Below are 18,142 nucleotides of genomic sequence, written 5' to 3'. Positions count from 1 at the left end.
TAAATTTTCCCACTTCGATCTTTGCGATGGATATGTGCGTCACTAAGCGCTAAACACAGCGGTTGCAAGTCTCACTCCAAATTCCTGACAATTGGCTAGTATATGCACTGCAGCAAGGACAGCCACCAGCAGATCAACCAGAAATAAAATATATATAACGCTATTGTAGGCGTAAGTAAGCCGTTTGGATTCTCCTTTGGCTATTTTCTAGCCAAGTATGAAAGCACACTGATGAGATGACGCTGAGTTATGAAAAAATAAACGTAAAATAAAAAGAAACTGCCAGACTGTGCCTAATTGAAATCCAACCCCTAATAAATTTTCCCACTTCGGTCTTTGCGATGGATATGTGCGTCACTAAGCGCTAAACACAGCGGTCGCAAGTCTCACTCCAAATTCCTGACAATTGGCTAGTATATGCACTGCAGCAAGGACAGCCACCAGCAGATCAACCAGAAATAAAATATATATAACGCTATTGTAGGCGTAAGTAAGCCGTTTGGATTCTCCTTTGGCTATTTTCTAGCCAAGTAGGAAAGCACACTGATGAGATGACGCTGAGTTATGAAAAAATAAACGTAAAATAAAAAGAAACTGCCAGACTGTGCCTAATTGAAATCCAACCCCTAATAAATTTTCCCACTTCGGTCTTTGCGATGGATATGTGCGTCACTAAGCGCTAAACACAGCGGTCGCAAGTCTCACTCCAAATTCCTGACAATTGGCTAGTATATGCACTGCAGCAAGGACAGCCACCAGCAGATCAACCAGAAATAAAATATATATAACGCTATTGTAGGCGTAAGTAAGCCGTTTGGATTCTCCTTTGGCTATTTTCTAGCCAAGTAGGAAAGCACACTGATGAGATGACGCTGAGTTATGAAAAAATAAACGTAAAATAAAAAGCAACTGCCAGACTGTGCCTAATTGAAATCAAACCCCTAATAAATTTTCCCACTTCGGTCTTTGCGATGGATATGTGCGTCACTAAGCGCTAAACACAGCGGTCGCAAGTCTCACTCCAAATTCCTGACAATTGGCTAGTATATGCACTGCAGCAAGGACAGCCACCAGCAGATCAACCAGAAATAAAATATATATAACGCTATTGTAGGCGTAAGTAAGCCGTTTGGATTCTCCTTTGGCTATTTTCTAGCCAAGTAGGAAAGCACACTGATGAGATGACGCTGAGTTATGAAAAAATAAACGTAAAATAAAAAGAAACTGCCAGACTGTGCCTAATTGAAATCCAACCCCTAATAAATTTTCCCACTTCGGTCTTTGCGATGGATATGTGCGTCACTAAGCGCTAAACACAGCGGTCGCAAGTCTCACTCCAAATTCCTGACAATTGGCTAGTATATGCACTGCAGCAAGGACAGCCACCAGCAGATCAACCAGAAATAAAATATATATAACGCTATTGTAGGCGTAAGTAAGCCGTTTGGATTCTCCTTTGGCTATTTTCTAGCCAAGTAGGAAAGCACACTGATGAGATGACGCTGAGTTATGAAAAAATAAACGTAAAATAAAAAGAAACTGCCAGACTGTGCCTAATTGAAATCCAACCCCTAATAAATTTTCCCACTTCGGTCTTTGCGATGGATATGTGCGTCACTAAGCGCTAAACACAGCGGTCGCAAGTCTCACTCCAAATTCCTGACAATTGGCTAGTATATGCACTGCAGCAAGGACAGCCACCAGCAGATCAACCAGAAATAAAATATATATAACGCTATTGTAGGCGTAAGTAAGCCGTTTGGATTCTCCTTTGGCTATTTTCTAGCCAAGTAGGAAAGCACACTGATGAGATGACGCTGAGTTATGAAAAAATAAACGTAAAATAAAAAGAAACTGCCAGACTGTGCCTAATTGAAATCCAACCCCTAATAAATTTTCCCACTTCGGTCTTTGCGATGGATATGTGCGTCACTAAGCGCTAAACACAGCGGTCGCAAGTCTCACTCCAAATTCCTGACAATTGGCTAGTATATGCACTGCAGCAAGGACAGCCACCAGCAGATCAACCAGAAATAAAATATATATAACGCTATTGTAGGCGTAAGTAAGCCGTTTGGATTCTCCTTTGGCTATTTTCTAGCCAAGTAGGAAAGCACACTGATGAGATGACGCTGAGTTATGAAAAAATAAACGTAAAATAAAAAGAAACTGCCAGACTGTGCCTAATTGAAATCAAACCCCTAATAAATTTTCCCACTTCGGTCTTTGCGATGGATATGTGCGTCACTAAGCGCTAAACACAGCGGTCGCAAGTCTCACTCCAAATTCCTGACAATTGGCTAGTATATGCACTGCAGCAAGGACAGCCACCAGCAGATCAACCAGAAATAAAATATATATAACGCTATTGTAGGCGTAAGTAAGCCGTTTGGATTCTCCTTTGGCTATTTTCTAGCCAAGTATGAAAGCACACTGATGAGATGAAGCTGAGTTATGAAAAAATAAACGTAAAATAAAAAGAAACTGCCAGACTGTGCCTAATTGAAATCAAACCCCTAATAAATTTTCCCACTTTGGTGTTTGAGGTGGATATGTGTGTCACTAAGAGCTAAACACAACGGTAGCAAGTCCCCCTGCAAATTCCTCACAATATTGTACTAGCTGCACTACTAGTGCCAGCAAGCCCAGCCACAAGCAAACAAAAAAAAAAAAAGTATAACGTTATTGTAGCCCTAAGAAGGGCTGTTGGGTTCTTGTTGAATCACTCCTGCCTAACACTATTCTAATAGAACACCCTAACGCTTTCCCTGACCAGCAGCAGCTCTCTCCCTAGCGGCATCCAGACACAGAATGATCCGAGCAGCGCGGGCAGCGGCTAGTCTATCCCAGGGTCACCTGATCTGGCCAGCCAACCACTGCTATCGACGTGTAAGGGTACCACGTCATGCTGGGTGGAGTGCAGAGTCTCTTGGCTTGTGATTGGCTCTGTTTCTGGCCGCCAAAAAGCAAAACGGCGGGAGCTGCCATTTTCTCGAGCGGGCGAAGTATTCGTCCGAGCAACGAGCAGTTTCGAGTACGCTAATGCTCGAACGAGCATCAAGCTCGGACGAGTATGTTCGCTCATCTCTAATTGTCACCACTATTGAGTGTTTAGCTTGAGAATGATGGGACATATATGTTCATTTTGTAACAGAAAGAAATCCAGGTATTGGTTTTATAAAAAAAAAAGTAAGTGAATAAGCAAGTTTTGGTGTTATTTATTATATTAGAATACTTCTACTGTTTAATGTCATAGTTCTGGAGTGTCATGTAAGCTGGGTTCACAACACATTTTTAGTATATGCTGAGAATATAAGCCGGGAAACGTCTCCAGCCATCTCTCCATCCTCCGGATATGTCGCTCAGCAGGAGGGAGGACGCCTGTGATGTCACTGTCCATATAACAGTGACATCATTGGGGAAAAACCCCTAACATCGACAGCAGCCAATCACCGGCTGCTGCCGTAGTTCACTCCTTCCCCCACATACAGGGGGCAAGAGGAGTTATCGGGTGATGTAACCCACTGTATAAGCACTGGATCCACCCAACGTGACCTTACAAAGATGTGATCCAGCCTAAGCAGTTTGTTACTTTCTCACAGGAGGGCATAGTTTGATAGATATAGTATAGCTGCAGTTGTGCAATATAAAACTTTGCATGAAAGATATAAAATAATTTGTATATAATAATTCTAAGCAAATGTCAAGACTCCATTCTTTACATGTGGTCCAACGAACTACCTCCCATCACCAATGGCCTCTTCTACGGTGACATTCCGCACATTCACTACAGCCTCAGGCTGCAACTTGTATTATGTAGCAGGTCAAGTCAGCCTCTGTGCACAAACATACCATACAGGCTGTTATAGTGTACAAAGAGCACTTCCCACTGTGTACTAAAACTTCCTCTGCCATAGTGAGATTTACATTAGGCAGATGGAGAGGGAACTGTAAAGGGAACAGAGCTGGAGGGTGAGAAAGTCTAACATACTATTAAGCTGCAGCACAGAGGAGCTTTGGTAACACCCCCAGGCGACCTTAAAGACTATTAACATAATTTTAAAAGTTGATTTTAGAAGCAAGGAGGCCATGAATAACAAATATAAAAAGGTTAGCACAATCACAGTGCCTGGATGTACGAGTATGTATCCCTGATTCATCATAGTGAAAAGGGCTTAGCCCTATAAATACAGGGTGGGTGTCTAATGTTTTATCCAACTTATACCTGAAGTTAACACCCATGATCAGAGCTGAGTTCTAAACTATCATCAGTTTCTTCCCATTTGGAATTTCCCAGCAGAAAGCATGGTTAATTTATGATTACCCTTGAAAATTACAATTTTCCTCACAGAAAACAAGCCCTCATATGGCTATAATGATAGATAAGTTGAGGAAAAGGCAATACTCCGTAGTTGATGTCAAATAAAGTGGGTGTCTTTATTCCATGAGCAACGTTTCAGCTCCTTGCGAGCCTTTGTCAAGCATGCTGAAACGTTGCTCATGGAATAAAGACACCCACTTTATTTGACATCAACTACGGAGTGCTGCCTTTTCCTCAACTTATATTATAGTCTCCTGGCCTGGGGACTTACGGTCTGTGCACCCACCAAAGTTGCTGTGCTGCTCCGAACTTTCCTTTTTTATATAATGATAGATAGATATGGTTGTTAGAAAGTTGGGATTCAAAATGTAAACATAATACATAAATCTACATAAAAAAGATGAAGATAGAGGGGTTAATACAGCTGCCACACTATGCTATATCTAGAATCCTCCTGCCAATGGAAACAAAGGGGAGGCATCAGGCTGCTTTCATGTCTTAGCTCAGTTCCTGGAACTCCGAGTTGACTTCACACACTCACACGCACAGCTCTGAAAACATGAGCACGCTCGCTGAATCCAACCAGCTACTATTTTATGTAAATGGAAGGAAGGTAAGACAAGTATTTTACTACACATGTTGTTTACTCCCTGCAGAAATAAATGCACTAATGGTTCTAAAGTCAGAGTTGTGTTACTTGTCTGATGCATATGGGAGTACCACACTGGATCCCCCTGTATAACCCAGTGTGTCTGCCTTTATTGCATCAAATTGCTGCTTTTTCTTACTGTACTTTTCAGAAAACTTTTAATTTAATTGTATTTAAAACTTTAGATTTGAGTTCATATAAAATGTAATTTTTTAAAAAGTTTTTTTAAAAAAAAAGATGTTTGGGTGCCCTTTTAAATCACTAAATTGAGGTTTAGGGAAGGTCAAGTGTACGTACTGGTCTCTATATATGCGTGTTATGTGTCAGCTATATTTCCATGGGTTGTCACATTTAATTTGCTTTTATGAGTCAATGCTTACGTTCAAGCCATGTGTATGGAGAGTATATAAATCAGTCACCTTTTACTGGCCTTCTGGACTAACAATTAAATGCATTGTTTTTTCTGATATTATTTGACCATGGACCGGTTTTTGTCCACTGGAAGTAAACAATGAAGCTTCTTGTAGAAAACTGAGGATTTTATACGGAAAGTATATTGGGAAAGTGTATCATTTTAAATCACAATAACAATATCAATTAGTTTCTGAAAGTGGTCAACCCCTCTAAGCACTTAGAAGAGTGGCCTCCAATCACAGAGGAAGCTTTCCTTGTTATGCTCTGCTAGCCCCTAGTCGATGCTTAAATGTAGCTTTGACACATTTCCACAGATTTACTATGGTTCATCAGGGAGCTTGTTGACATTGACAGTGGCCACTTGACGCTGTATTCACACATTGCAGTTATAACTACATCTCAGCTACATCATAAAGAGTTAAATTTAGTGTTGATGTGATTTTAGATGCAGTTTCTTAATTTAACTGGTGAAAGATATTTATTGAAGGTGAGATGCAAAAACTGTTTTGACTAAAAGGTGTGTGTCACAATCTCAGGGGAATAGTCAGTGGACTCCCTGGACCACCGTGGGGGATAACAATACTAGCTGCAACCCGGGAGCGGAGTCTAAGTGGACTCCTGGTCTTTGCCAGAGCCCACCGCAAAGCGGGATGGACTTGCTGCGGCGGGGAGCCACCAGGTCGCTCCACGGGTGCGACTAGGCCCGCGGTGGCAGCCAAGGTAGGGCCTCGGGGCAGGCAGGACCACAGGACCTTGGATGGCAGGACCTCGGATGGCAGGACCACCGGACCTCGGATGGCAGGATCTCGAATAGCAGGACCACAGGACCTCGGATGGCAGGACCACAGGACGTCGGATGGCAGGACCACAGGACCTCGGATGGCAGGACCTCGGCTGGCAGGCAGGACCTCGGAAGGCTACTGGATTACCGGACCGCCACAGGACACCAGGACCGCCACAGGACACCACGGAAAACTTGAATTAATGAACACATGGAGGCGTATAGGAACGCTCAGGAACACGGAGGGCTTTCTCTTCAGTAACAAGACATGAAGATCCGGCAGGGGATGCTGGGAGTCGCCAAGCTATATAGCCGAGCCGGGAATGCCAGAGCCAATAAGGAGGACGCTGGCCCTTTAAGGCTGGGAGAAGTCCGCGCGCATCCCCCTAGTGGTGGGAGTGCGCAACTGCAGGGAAGAAGCATGTGGCCTACACGCTGGGAGCCAAAGTACAGGCCGGAGGTAGGTGAGGGCAGGGGGAGCGGGGACCGCGGCAGCAGGTACGGGTGCACCCGCGATCCGTACCGAGGATCACGGGTGTAACCGTGACCGTGTGAACACGCTTAGGCACACGTGGCTCCTGTTCTGATGGATGGAGTCTTTGTTGGCTCATATGAATCCCCACCATTTAATTCTCTAGGATTCTGTAGCGTCCAAGGGAAAGGCCTAGCTGGCTCTAAACTCATGGTCATCACCTTTTTAGTATTCTTAAAGATCCTTCCGAAAGAATATGTGAACATTGTTCTTTTAAAGATTACCGTATTTTGAATGAAAGATATGTACTACTTATAATCTTGTTAATCTTTTTCATTTAGATTCTTGAGAAAAATGCGGATCCAGAGCTCATGCTTCTACCTTATCTCCGCAAAAAACGTATCCTTGTAAATGTTACAATGCGTTGATACTTTTGGTTTCATTGATATCCTATATCAAGGTTACTTTATTCTTTATATGTAAAAAGGATTTAATGGGAATGTTTTGCAGACAGGGGTGGCGGGCATCGGGGGTCCAACCTAAATTATGGCAGTAGTTATTGGAAATTAGCAAAAGGTGGAAGTCTACAAAATCGCACAACTTTTGCAGAGACAGGAGAAGGACAGAAAACTAAACATATCAAAGTATAGATGTTGGGCTCTGCTCATAAATTCTTAAAACCTGAGAAGACTGGAACGGTAAAAAAATGTCATAAAATGAAATAAAGTTTTGAATGTTGTAGAGATAGAAAGTTGTGTGCTACTTTTCCTTATATAGAAACAAAAGAAGATTATTTATATCCTGAAAGTAACTTGAATGGAAACAGCCTTGAATGAAATCTGTGTGTTCTGAATAGTATTGGTATGTATTTACCATATATACTCGAGTATAAGCTGACCTGAGTATAACCCAAGTCCCCTACTTTCACCACAAAAAAACTGTGAAAGACTATTCAGCCACTACAATTTAATAAAATGTTCAGCAGAGCCACCTCATGAATCAAATGTCCAATAGAGCCCCTCTCATTATGATCCATCTAGTTCTGTGGGCTGACAATGTGGTTTATATACACTATCTTTTAGCTTCTGAACATTGTACTAGTATCAGTCACATAGAGAGAGATGACACAGATCAGAGATGATGAGATCTATTAGATGCCTATTGCACATAATGACACACGCAGCTCTCCTGGAAGGTTCCGTTATTGCATGGCTAACACAATGGCGTACATCTAAAAGTGACTTTAGATATATAGGTTTTTATTTGAGTTACCATTGTGTAAGGGAGAGTACAATAATAATCTGTGTGGAGCTCAGTGCAATTTTATGCAAAAAAAAGTGTGGATTTAATGTTTCATTTGCAGCATATTTTGGTGAATTGCGGCTGAGACAAGGCCCTATTACTTTCTGTGTGTTCATGCCTACGGCCGATGCATGCACCGCAGCATGGGTGGGCTAACTACCTAAGGTGCAAACTATAGGGCAGGTCCTATTCTTGCCCATCATTTCGGCCCGCGCAGTCATTTTCTATTGACATCAGCATTGTGAGCGGTTCTCACACATCAATTACAGAGGGGCTACAAGCAAGGGATTGCGTTCCCCTGTTTGCGGCCCACAAGTGTTGTGTTAATGAGATATAATGGGGGAGATTTATCATAAGTCTCTTAGAGCAGAACTGTTCAAGTTGCCCATCAGAGCTCAGCTTCCATTTTCCCACAGCTGTTTATAAAATTAAAGCTGAGCTCTTATTGGTTTCCATGGCTAACTAGAATGGTTTTACCTCAGAAACTTGATGATAAATCTCCCCCAATGATTTTATCCTTCTTCATTCCTGTAATTGTGAGCCATATCTTATCCTACATTGTTTACATTGTCTCATACTTCATTGCCTATAAATCACATTTATAAATATCAGTTTCTATAATTTCCTGAAATCATTTCTATCAGTTCTCCTTACTGGAACAAAATATGGCTGTGGAGGAGGTGGTTGCGGTGCCTGCACCGTGATGGTATCTACAATCGATCCTGTCACCAAGAAGATTGTGTATCCTTAGCTTCACAAACATTATAAGACAGTAGATTTTTCACCCATAGTATATGGCCTATTGTGATATATTTGCATAGGTTGAAGGAGGTTCATAGAGCAAGTTGTGCAAATGGTTTCATTGTTACTATAGTGTATCTGAAAAATAAAAGAGATTGAAGGCATTAAAGCATGTATAAAATGCGGGAAGATATAACTCCTGGGGTCGCTGCCTCTGGCTTCACATCAAAGCAAAGGTTTCTTATTATAATTTGTCTTGTACAGCTTTATTTTACTCAACTTCTACTTCTATTAAGTATTTTAGCAGGATTCCCATATGCTAGCATTACTTTTGACTAGGAGCCTTATCTAAGTTCTTTGGCTTTGTAGTTATCTACATCAGAGATTCAGACAAAAGGTTTTTTGCCCATCAAAATAAAAGAGTAATAGAAACCTGTTGCCCCCCATTATGCCAACCCTTATGTTGTAGTTAATCAAAAAATACAGCGAATGGGGAATAGCTGCAATACCAGACACAGCCCTTGGACAAAGTCCTGTTTCAAGGCGTCCAAAACAAACAGTAATGTGTTACATTTATAAGATTTGTGATAAATTACACGTCTCCTCTCGACAATAGTAGCAATACATATGAATTAAATATACAGACAGGCTAAAAGCCCATTGACTGAACCCAAAGTAATGGTAATCCATACCTAGAATGCAAAAGACTACTAAATGTTAATTATTGAACAATTAATGTTGAAATGACATCAGACATCAGACTCATTTCTTTGATTTTGGCAATCTCTGTAAAGGTGTTTGTCACCTCCCCTGTCTCTATTAGCTCAGATGTCAATTTATTAATTGATTGCTAGAAGGAATAATGGAAGAAATGTGTTAGAACAGATGCTACATTATGTTTATTTCATGCGGAAGGATATTATTCAATAAAGCAGAGGGTTTAAACTATGAAACCCTGTATTCCCAAGAAGATACTTAAGTTACATGGTATAACCAGTGTTTAATCCAAACTCTTTTTACCAGATCTTTTTTATGCGTTGCAATATTTCATTTCTTAACACTTGAAGTCACTACTCGGCTAATGCTTGCCTGATTCCCTTATGTGCTCTGCATGGAGCTGCGGTCACCACTGTGGAGGGAATAGGGAGTACAACCACCAGATTGCACCCTGTACAGGTAACTGCTTACCAAACAAAAATCCCAGATTATGTAAATCTTCTGCTTATTACTTTTTCACACTTAAAGAGGACCCGTCAGGGGAATAAAACTCTAAAGTAGCACTTACTAGAGTAAGTAGCTCCCTAGTAGAGATGAGCGAGCTCTAAAATGCTCGGGTGCTCGTTATTCGAGACGAACTTTTCCAGATGCTCGAGTGCTCGTCTCGAATAACGAGCACCATTGAAGTCAATGGGAGACCCGAGCATTTTTCAAAGGGACCATGGTTCAGGAATAAAATGTGTTATTTAATTGAAAAAGAATGTCTTCTGATAAGTTAGCAGATGTATGCAAACATCTGCAATCTATTCTTCACTGTTCCGCGCGTATATTATCTCCCGACAAGTTAACAGATGTGAAGAACAGTGAAGAATAGAATAAAAACAGTGAACACAGGATCATTTAAGTGAAAAACGCAGTGAAAAACACAGTGAAGAATAGCTTACAGATGTTCGGCACATCTGCTTACTTGTCGGGGTGATACGCTGTCCCGGGATCCGCTCCTCTTCTTCCACTGAAGTCTCCCCGTGTTGCCCGATGTCTCCCCGTGTTGCCCGATGTCTCCCCGTGCTGACCGATGTCTCCCCGTGCTGCCCGATGTCTCCCCCGTGCTGCCCGATGTCTCCCCCGTGCTGCCCGATGTCTCCCCCGTGCTGCCCGATGTCTCCCCCGTGCTGCCCGATGTCTCCCCCGTGCTTCCCGATGTCTCCCCGCGCTGCCCGATGTCTCCCCCGTGCTGCCCGATGTCTCCCTGCGCTGCCCGATGTCTCCCCGCGCTGCCCGATGTCTCCCCGCGCTGCCCGATGTCTCCCCCGTGCTGCCCGATGTCTCCCCGTGCTGCCCGATGTCTCCCCCGTGCTGCCCGATGTCTCCCCCGTGCTGCCCGATGTCTCCCCCGTGCTGCCCGATGTCTCCCCGTGCTGCCCGATGTCTCCCCCGTGCTGCCCGATGTCTCCCCGCTGCCCGATGTCTCCCCCGTGCTGCCCGTGCTGCTTGATGTCTCCCTGCTGCCGTTCCGCGCGTTTCTTTCGACAAGTAAGCAGATGTGCCGAACATCTGTAATCTATTCTTCACTGTGTTTTTCACTGTGTTTTTCACTTAAATGATCCTGTGTTCACTGTGTTCACTGTTTTTATTCTATTCTTCATTGTTCTTCACTGTGTTTTTTTAATTAAATGCTCGATCTCGAGCAGGGGAAATATTCTTCCGAGCAACGAGCCGTTTCGAGTACCTTAATACTCGAACGAGCATCAAGCTCGGACGAGTATACTCGCTCATCTCTACTCCCTAGCCCTCTTCAAGTTAGAGCATTGTTAAATCTGTAGCTTTATAGGAATATGCTGATAAGATAAGAAACATTCCGCTATGTAGTGGTCCGATCGTTGAACCTAGCTTACAGCGGTCCGGCGTATTCATCGGGAGTCCGAGGCGCTCCCCTCTCTTCAGATTCTCTCCCGGACCACTTCCACACCTGACGGCTACTTAGCTTCAGATTTAACATAGCTTTAACTGGGAGAGGGCTAGGGAGCTGCTTACTTTACTAAGTGCTGTCAGAGGGTTTTATTCATCTGACAGGTCCTCTTTAATGTCTCTAGATTATATCAATATTACTTAATTATTAAAATAAAGTTTGTGATATGTCACCAGTATCAGTAACTAGAGATGTGGTATTCTTGCTATACATGCTCTCATGTTATAGCTAGTCTGGGTATACATTCATAGTGTAAATCACCTGCATTGTGACAGGTTTCAGCATGGACTGCGTGGAATCTTGTCATTCAACCTCACTAATCTGCACTAATCCTCACACCATAAAAATCCAATGTTTTTTTAAAGACTTCTGTTTCACAATGTGCCCCTTACACTTGCAGTCAATGATTTATAACTATATAAAGGACATTTTTATTGTAATTTCATCCATTTTAAGGAGTTTTCACTGACTAAAATATTGTTGATTTCTACTTAGGAATAGTCATAAATATGACTATTTGGTGCTCCCCTCTGATTCACTGTTCCAATAAATCCCAGTATTCGGATGAGTGCTATGGTCCCTTTATTGCTTACCAAGCACAGCCCGTACATTATACAGCAGCTGTGCTTGATATTGCAGATCACCAAAATCATTTCAGTTGGATTGAGCCACTTACACATCAGCAACTGATTGGTGGGCGTTCCAGATGTGAGAACCCCAAAATCCTACATTGATATCCCAATGATAGGTCATTAATATTTTAATCCTGGAAAATTATGTTTGGCAATTTTCATTGTTCTCTGTCTAAAGTGTTACAGATAACTAACAATTTTCCGGCTGTATCACTGATATAGCTTGGGTCAGTACAAAAACTATGTCTATGAATGAGTATGTAATTTCAGATGCCTAAATAAAGACAATTCCATGCAAGGAATTCTATTCTAATAATTGGCAATATATAGTAAATTGTTTAATAAAGGCTTAATTCTCACCAATACTGGGATACGTCAAGTGTATGCAGTGAGAGCATTGCCCCACAACATTCTTTACTTTTTCTCTTTGTCTTGGAGGGGGCAGAACTTGAACCCTCACCTATAGTCCAAATATGTTTGTATACAGAGGCTCAATAGTGACGTTGCCTCAACAATGCACCTCTGCTACAGTCTGCAGCTGATGCCGATATGAGGCTGCTACCAATGTGCGCTGTCAACGTGACATCCCCGCTGAGCTTCTGTTTACCAGCGGTAATAGGAAGCACCATGTTGGACTACAGTTTAGTATATATTTGTTTTGTCACAGTATCCCCTCCCTTTAATCATTCATTCCTGCTCTATAGCATGCTGTCTGCAGTCTTTTCATGGTGCCAGGTTACCTAGCTTACTGCATATAGCATGTTACCTTGCTTATTGCATATCTTGCATTATGACTTTATTTGTACTCTGTCCTCACAAAAATGTGCAAGTCACCATAGCATATAAATATCTGTAGAACCTGTTAATCATTACCTACTGTAACACTGTGTGCATTTCATTTATCAACAAACTCAACACAGATTCTGCAAATGAAAATCTTTTGGACTCATTTGAATGGGGGTTTTTTCTAAGTCAAGATTTAATCAATTGGATGTTATTTACAAATGCACCTAAGCAAAGATAATTTCCCATAAATGTAGTCATATTGTTCCTTAGAAACGAGATTGTTATCTTGGATATAGCCACTGGAGCACCCTGGCAGAATTGGCCACAGATGCTCTATTGAGTCCTGCCTGACCACCTGAATTCAGCATTCATTACCACAGGACGGCTGTAAGATATGCAGTAACTCCCGACCATTTCATATGTAACAACTATTTGTTTATTTGTGCAATCTTTACAGCAGAGGTGGTTGTATCCAAGGAAGCACGCCCCAAAGCATACCAGTAGGTTGATTAGATTGTGAGCCCCATTGGGGACAGGGACTGATTTGGCAAACTCTGTGTAGCGCTGCATAATCTGTTAATTCCTTATATAAATAAAGGAATTATTATTATTATTTATTAAAGCTGTCCTCCATTTCTAAGGGACAAAATTCTTACATCTATACAAAATTATCTTCATACAGGAACATTTTTTCAAATAACACCCAATTTAAGAAATGTTTATATATGGCAGATAAATTAAATTAAACATAAATGCCCACGTGAGAATATCCCTTTAATGGATGAATGTGTTGTGCACAAAGAACATAATACTCTAGCTGCACTGCATTATGGAAGGGTTTTATTTTTAAAGGAATTAACTTTAAGGGTCTTTCCTCGGGATAGACAATCAATGTGTGATAGGTGGAGGCAGTACTCAACCCCTATACTGATGCGTTATTTCATGAGAATAGACAATCAGTGTGAATACCTGGAAACCCTTTAACATTAGATCAATGTATGGTTGGTGTAGAATTTAAATACCCACAGCAATGTCTTTACAAGAAATAAGCAGTTCTGTAGGATGTAGGGTGTATGTGCAAAGACACCAGTAAACCAATGTATAATCATGTTCAAAGGTGAACCAAGAGAAGAATTTTCTATGATAAGCTGCCAGCTCATATTACAAGCTGTTTGCCTATTTTGCTGCAGATTTTGAACCAAGGCCAGGCATGGATTGAAAAGAATGGGAAACTTAAAGGATGGACTTATATTTCTCTTTTTTTCTGATCTACTCCTGAACTGTGTCTCAAAGATCTTCTGCACAGTCTGCAACAAAAAAGAAACAAATAATCTATGTATATTTGTTGACTTTTATGTATTATGTATGTGGATTGTATTTTTTTTCAGGACAGTATTGTGTCTCTGAAAACATACAGTCATTTCATAATAGCTGAATCATAAAGTATATGTTACCTACAGGAAAGGATAGCCAAAGCTCATGGCTCTCAGTGCGGTTTCTGTACTCCTGGGATGGTGATGTCTATGTACAGTTTGCTGAGGAACCACCCACAACCCTCAATGCAGCAGATAAACGAAGCTCTGGGAGGTATGATCATTTCAAGGACTTCATGTTGTCATCATTTACATTGTGTAAAAAATATATTACTCTTTCATAAAGAAAACAGCTAGAATCCTGAAAAGTTGACAAAGTCTTCTAAGGCTGGACATGAAAGACTAGAACATAGACTTACCGTAATTATGCTTAACTCCCTCGCTCTATTACTTGTGACTTATTTGATTGAAAGACCCAAGTCAAGCGGTCATTTTTGTACTGAAGACAACTCTAGTGAAAAGTTTGAGCTTTGCAGATAGATATACACCAAGGATGACTGTACACTCAGGGCCGATTCTAGCATATTTGCTGCCAGAGGCAAATATTAAAATGCTGCCCCCCCCCTACTCCTGTTCCATTGCCTGCTCCCTGTTCAGTAAATGCTGAAAACTTTACTAACAATTAACATCCCCACAGACAGGCTCACTGACACTGTGTGACTGACTACAGGATCTGAGAGGCATTAGTGACATCTAGTACCTTATAGATGACAATCTCTTCCATCAGTAGAACTTTATTCCGGGTTCTTCAATCCATGGCGTTTCACGGCCAGATATCTTCAGCTCTGTGCAGCACATCTCCCCCCCCGGCGTCCCTAAAAATGCCACAGATGATGTCATCATCTGTAGTCTGTGTCCAGGCAGCCGGAGAGGCAGTGCGTCGCTCCGCATGTAAATCGCACCTGTGTCTTAAAGAGACAGGTGCAATTTATTTATCTGGTGGGTAAATACATCGGAGCAGCAATTTTTGCCGCTACCCAAAGGGCTCGGCATTCTACCAAACAATGTCAGTGGTTACAAATTAGCAGATAAGTAACACCCCCTACTTAACGCTTTGTATTCAAATTTATAGATTCGTGTTTATGGTTGTTACAGAAATTTGTTTGCTGAATTTACTAAAGAAAACTTCAATGTTTTTAAGTGGTTTCATTTAGTGTTGGCAGAATTTATGTATATTTACCAATCTGCTTCAGTTTATGACCTTAACACATGATTTAGAGAGTTGCTATAAGGTCTTTGCTTTTAATGGAACTGGATTCAATGCCACACTGGGCACTGCCTGCCTCTATATTATTATGTGATAGATGACAAATAGCTTACCGTATTTTCCGGACTATAAGGCGCACTTAAAAGCATTGGATTTCCGTGGAAATCCAAAGTGCGCCTTATAGTCCGGTGTGCCCTATGTATGGCGCTGGGCACAGGGCAGCGGACCATACTTACATAGGTCCCCTCTACCGGAGATCTCCAGCGGGAGATCTGCTGTCTCCGGTAGCGGGGACCTATGTAAGTATGGTCCGCTGCCCTCCTCCACCTCCCCCTCACCTTCCCCGCTCACCTTCCCCGCGTTCCCCGTCGCGTCTCGGCGTCGCGTCTCGTCGCCGCGTCCCGTCGCCGCGTCACGTCGGGTCTCCGCCACGCCCCCGGACCTCCGCCACGCCCCCGGCCGCCGGACCCCGCGCCTTATAGTCCGATGCGCCTTATATATGTAATTATTACATATATAAGGCGCATCGGACTAATGTGCCTTATAGTCCGGTGCGCCCTATAGGGCAAAAAATACGGGTATCTTATGAGGACTGGAATGATGCCATGAGTGCCAAGAGTCAGGTTCTAATAAAGGTTATGTAGAGATCTGTAGAAAATATTCCAGAACAAAAATGTTTACAAACTGGTTTGACTTCTAACTTTAGCCTTTGGTTTAGTTACTTTTTTTTTGTATTAGGTAATCTATGTCGTTGTACTGGGTATCGACCAATAGTTGATGGATGCAGAACTTTTTGTAATGTAAGTTCTGAACTGAAATGTTCCCCTTAAAGGATTTATTTTGTTTCCACTCCTCATAACCTTCTATCTTTCTAGTCTTCATTGTACCCCGTAATAATAGCATTAATTCTTTTTAATATACCACCACAGAAATTGAGCATGTAGTATAGACCTTATTGATACAATTTACAGTGATGGGACACAGGTACTGCATAGTGTGTGCTGTCCATGCATTTTATTTAGTAACATGTTATTCATACTGATGATATACAGTAGCCAAATGCAGATTTTTGTCACTACAGATGATTGCTGTTCCTAATGAGAATGGATTAGGGTTTCACAGTGGGGATTTTATTCAATTCCTAAGAACTCTTGGATCTACCACAGGAACATTTTCTTTTACTTTTTATGGCTGTACATAAAATTCACTTACTGTAATATAAATGCTTTGGGGGCAGATTTTATAGAAAGCCAAATGACCCTCAGTAAGAAGGATGTGGAGTATAATAGTTTATCATATCAAGGCACAACTAGATCTCAATCTACAAATAAGAAAGTTCAAGACAGTCCAGTGAATTGTACCTCTTTCAAGGGAGGGTTGCTAATCCCAAAAGCCCCATCCGGAGCCTATAAATGATAATCCAAATAAATGAATTGGTATTATAGGTCCAAAATGTAGTATAATGGGTGAGACTTTTTTCCATGTGCGATATTTTGGGGGGAATTTATGAAGCCCTAAATAAATATATATAGCATCAGAAAAATCACATTTTGCTACTGCCTTACACCACTCAAATAAATAACAAGTGGGTTTCTAAGATGGCAGTCTTCATTGCAACTTGTTTTCTGCATTTATACAGGCCAATAACATGACAACCTATATGTAATTTTAATTTTCCTATCATTAAAATGTACTTCTACAGAAAGAGGATTGCTGCCAGTTAAAAGAGAATGGAACTTGTAATGTCAATGGAGACACTGCCAATGGGGTAAATGGAGTGAATAAACCTCATGATTCTGTTTCTGGAGATGTAAGTTTTTGTTCTATATTTTTTTGTATGTACAGAATAGACTCATTGTATTTTTATTTTTTTTTAATGCTACTCATCATTTTAAATACTATTCACTTCCTCTTAAATGAAGAAGATTCTAAGCTACGATAGGCAGTAGTAGTAATAACTTCACCATAATGTGTAATTGCTTTCTTATTTGTCTTAGGTATGCAAAGGGTTGTTTAAAGAAGACAACTTCTTGCCTCTTGACCCCACGCAAGAGCTGATCTTTCCACCTGAACTAATAGTAAGAAAATATATTATGTATCTGTATCAGTGTCAGCTGCCATATAAATTTGGGATTTCTGAGTATACATAGGCAACTCACTAAATATTACAGTTGAAAGTATAAGTTCCTCAGTAATGCTATACCTGTCATTCATACCATATCCTTCTCACAATCTCTTCCTGGACTCCTGTCAAACCTTTACCTTCATTTCCCTCTTCCAACGCACATATGGTAAAAATGAAAAAATAATACATTTCTGGCTTTTCTTGCGCTGATAACTTTTTCATACTTCGGTGTACAGAACTGTGTGACATGTCTTTTTTTGTTAGCTGAGATGACATTTTCATTCCCTTTTGATCACTTTTTATTAAATTTTTATATGTGTTTTGTACACTTTCCATTGTGGGGTTAAATGCTGGGACTATCTGATATTATATTTTGATTGAATATCTAAAATGTAACATGGATTATATGCAGCCTACCCATGTATTATATGCAGGCATCCCCCATGTATTAATTATGTGCAGCCCTCTCACCCACCATAGATGGATTAATTATATGCAGACCCCTACCCCCCATGGATTATTTGCAGCCCGTTCTCACCCCCATGGACTAAATTTAATCAGTAAAAAAGATTAAATAAATGAATACTCACCTCAGTTCTTTCGCTCTGCTGTTTTCTGCTGGAAATCTGGGTCCTCTTGCCAGCAGCCACACA

General features: G+C 41.3%; 1 protein-coding gene across 1 annotated transcript in view; it reads left to right on the top strand.

Moving 5' to 3' along the window:
* Window positions 1–4,799: 4,799 nt before the first annotated feature.
* The window catches only part of LOC140075375 (aldehyde oxidase-like), a 48,476-nt gene continuing 35,133 nt past the window's right edge, over window positions 4,800–18,142 (top strand). Inside the window, exons 1-8 of the mRNA XM_072121176.1 lie at window positions 4,800–4,934; window positions 6,979–7,036; window positions 8,584–8,680; window positions 9,748–9,856; window positions 14,245–14,371; window positions 16,103–16,164; window positions 17,067–17,174; window positions 17,362–17,442. Coding sequence (XP_071977277.1) covers window positions 4,881–4,934; window positions 6,979–7,036; window positions 8,584–8,680; window positions 9,748–9,856; window positions 14,245–14,371; window positions 16,103–16,164; window positions 17,067–17,174; window positions 17,362–17,442 — 696 coding nt within the window. The 5' untranslated portion in view covers window positions 4,800–4,880. The remainder of the gene's footprint in view (window positions 4,935–6,978; window positions 7,037–8,583; window positions 8,681–9,747; window positions 9,857–14,244; window positions 14,372–16,102; window positions 16,165–17,066; window positions 17,175–17,361; window positions 17,443–18,142) is intronic.

The sequence above is a fragment of the Engystomops pustulosus genome, chromosome 8, assembly GCF_040894005.1.
Source record: "Engystomops pustulosus chromosome 8, aEngPut4.maternal, whole genome shotgun sequence".
NCBI lineage: Eukaryota > Metazoa > Chordata > Amphibia > Anura > Leptodactylidae > Engystomops > Engystomops pustulosus.
The sequence above is the reverse complement of the archived record's forward strand: the minus strand, read 5'-3'. Positions and strand labels throughout refer to the sequence as shown.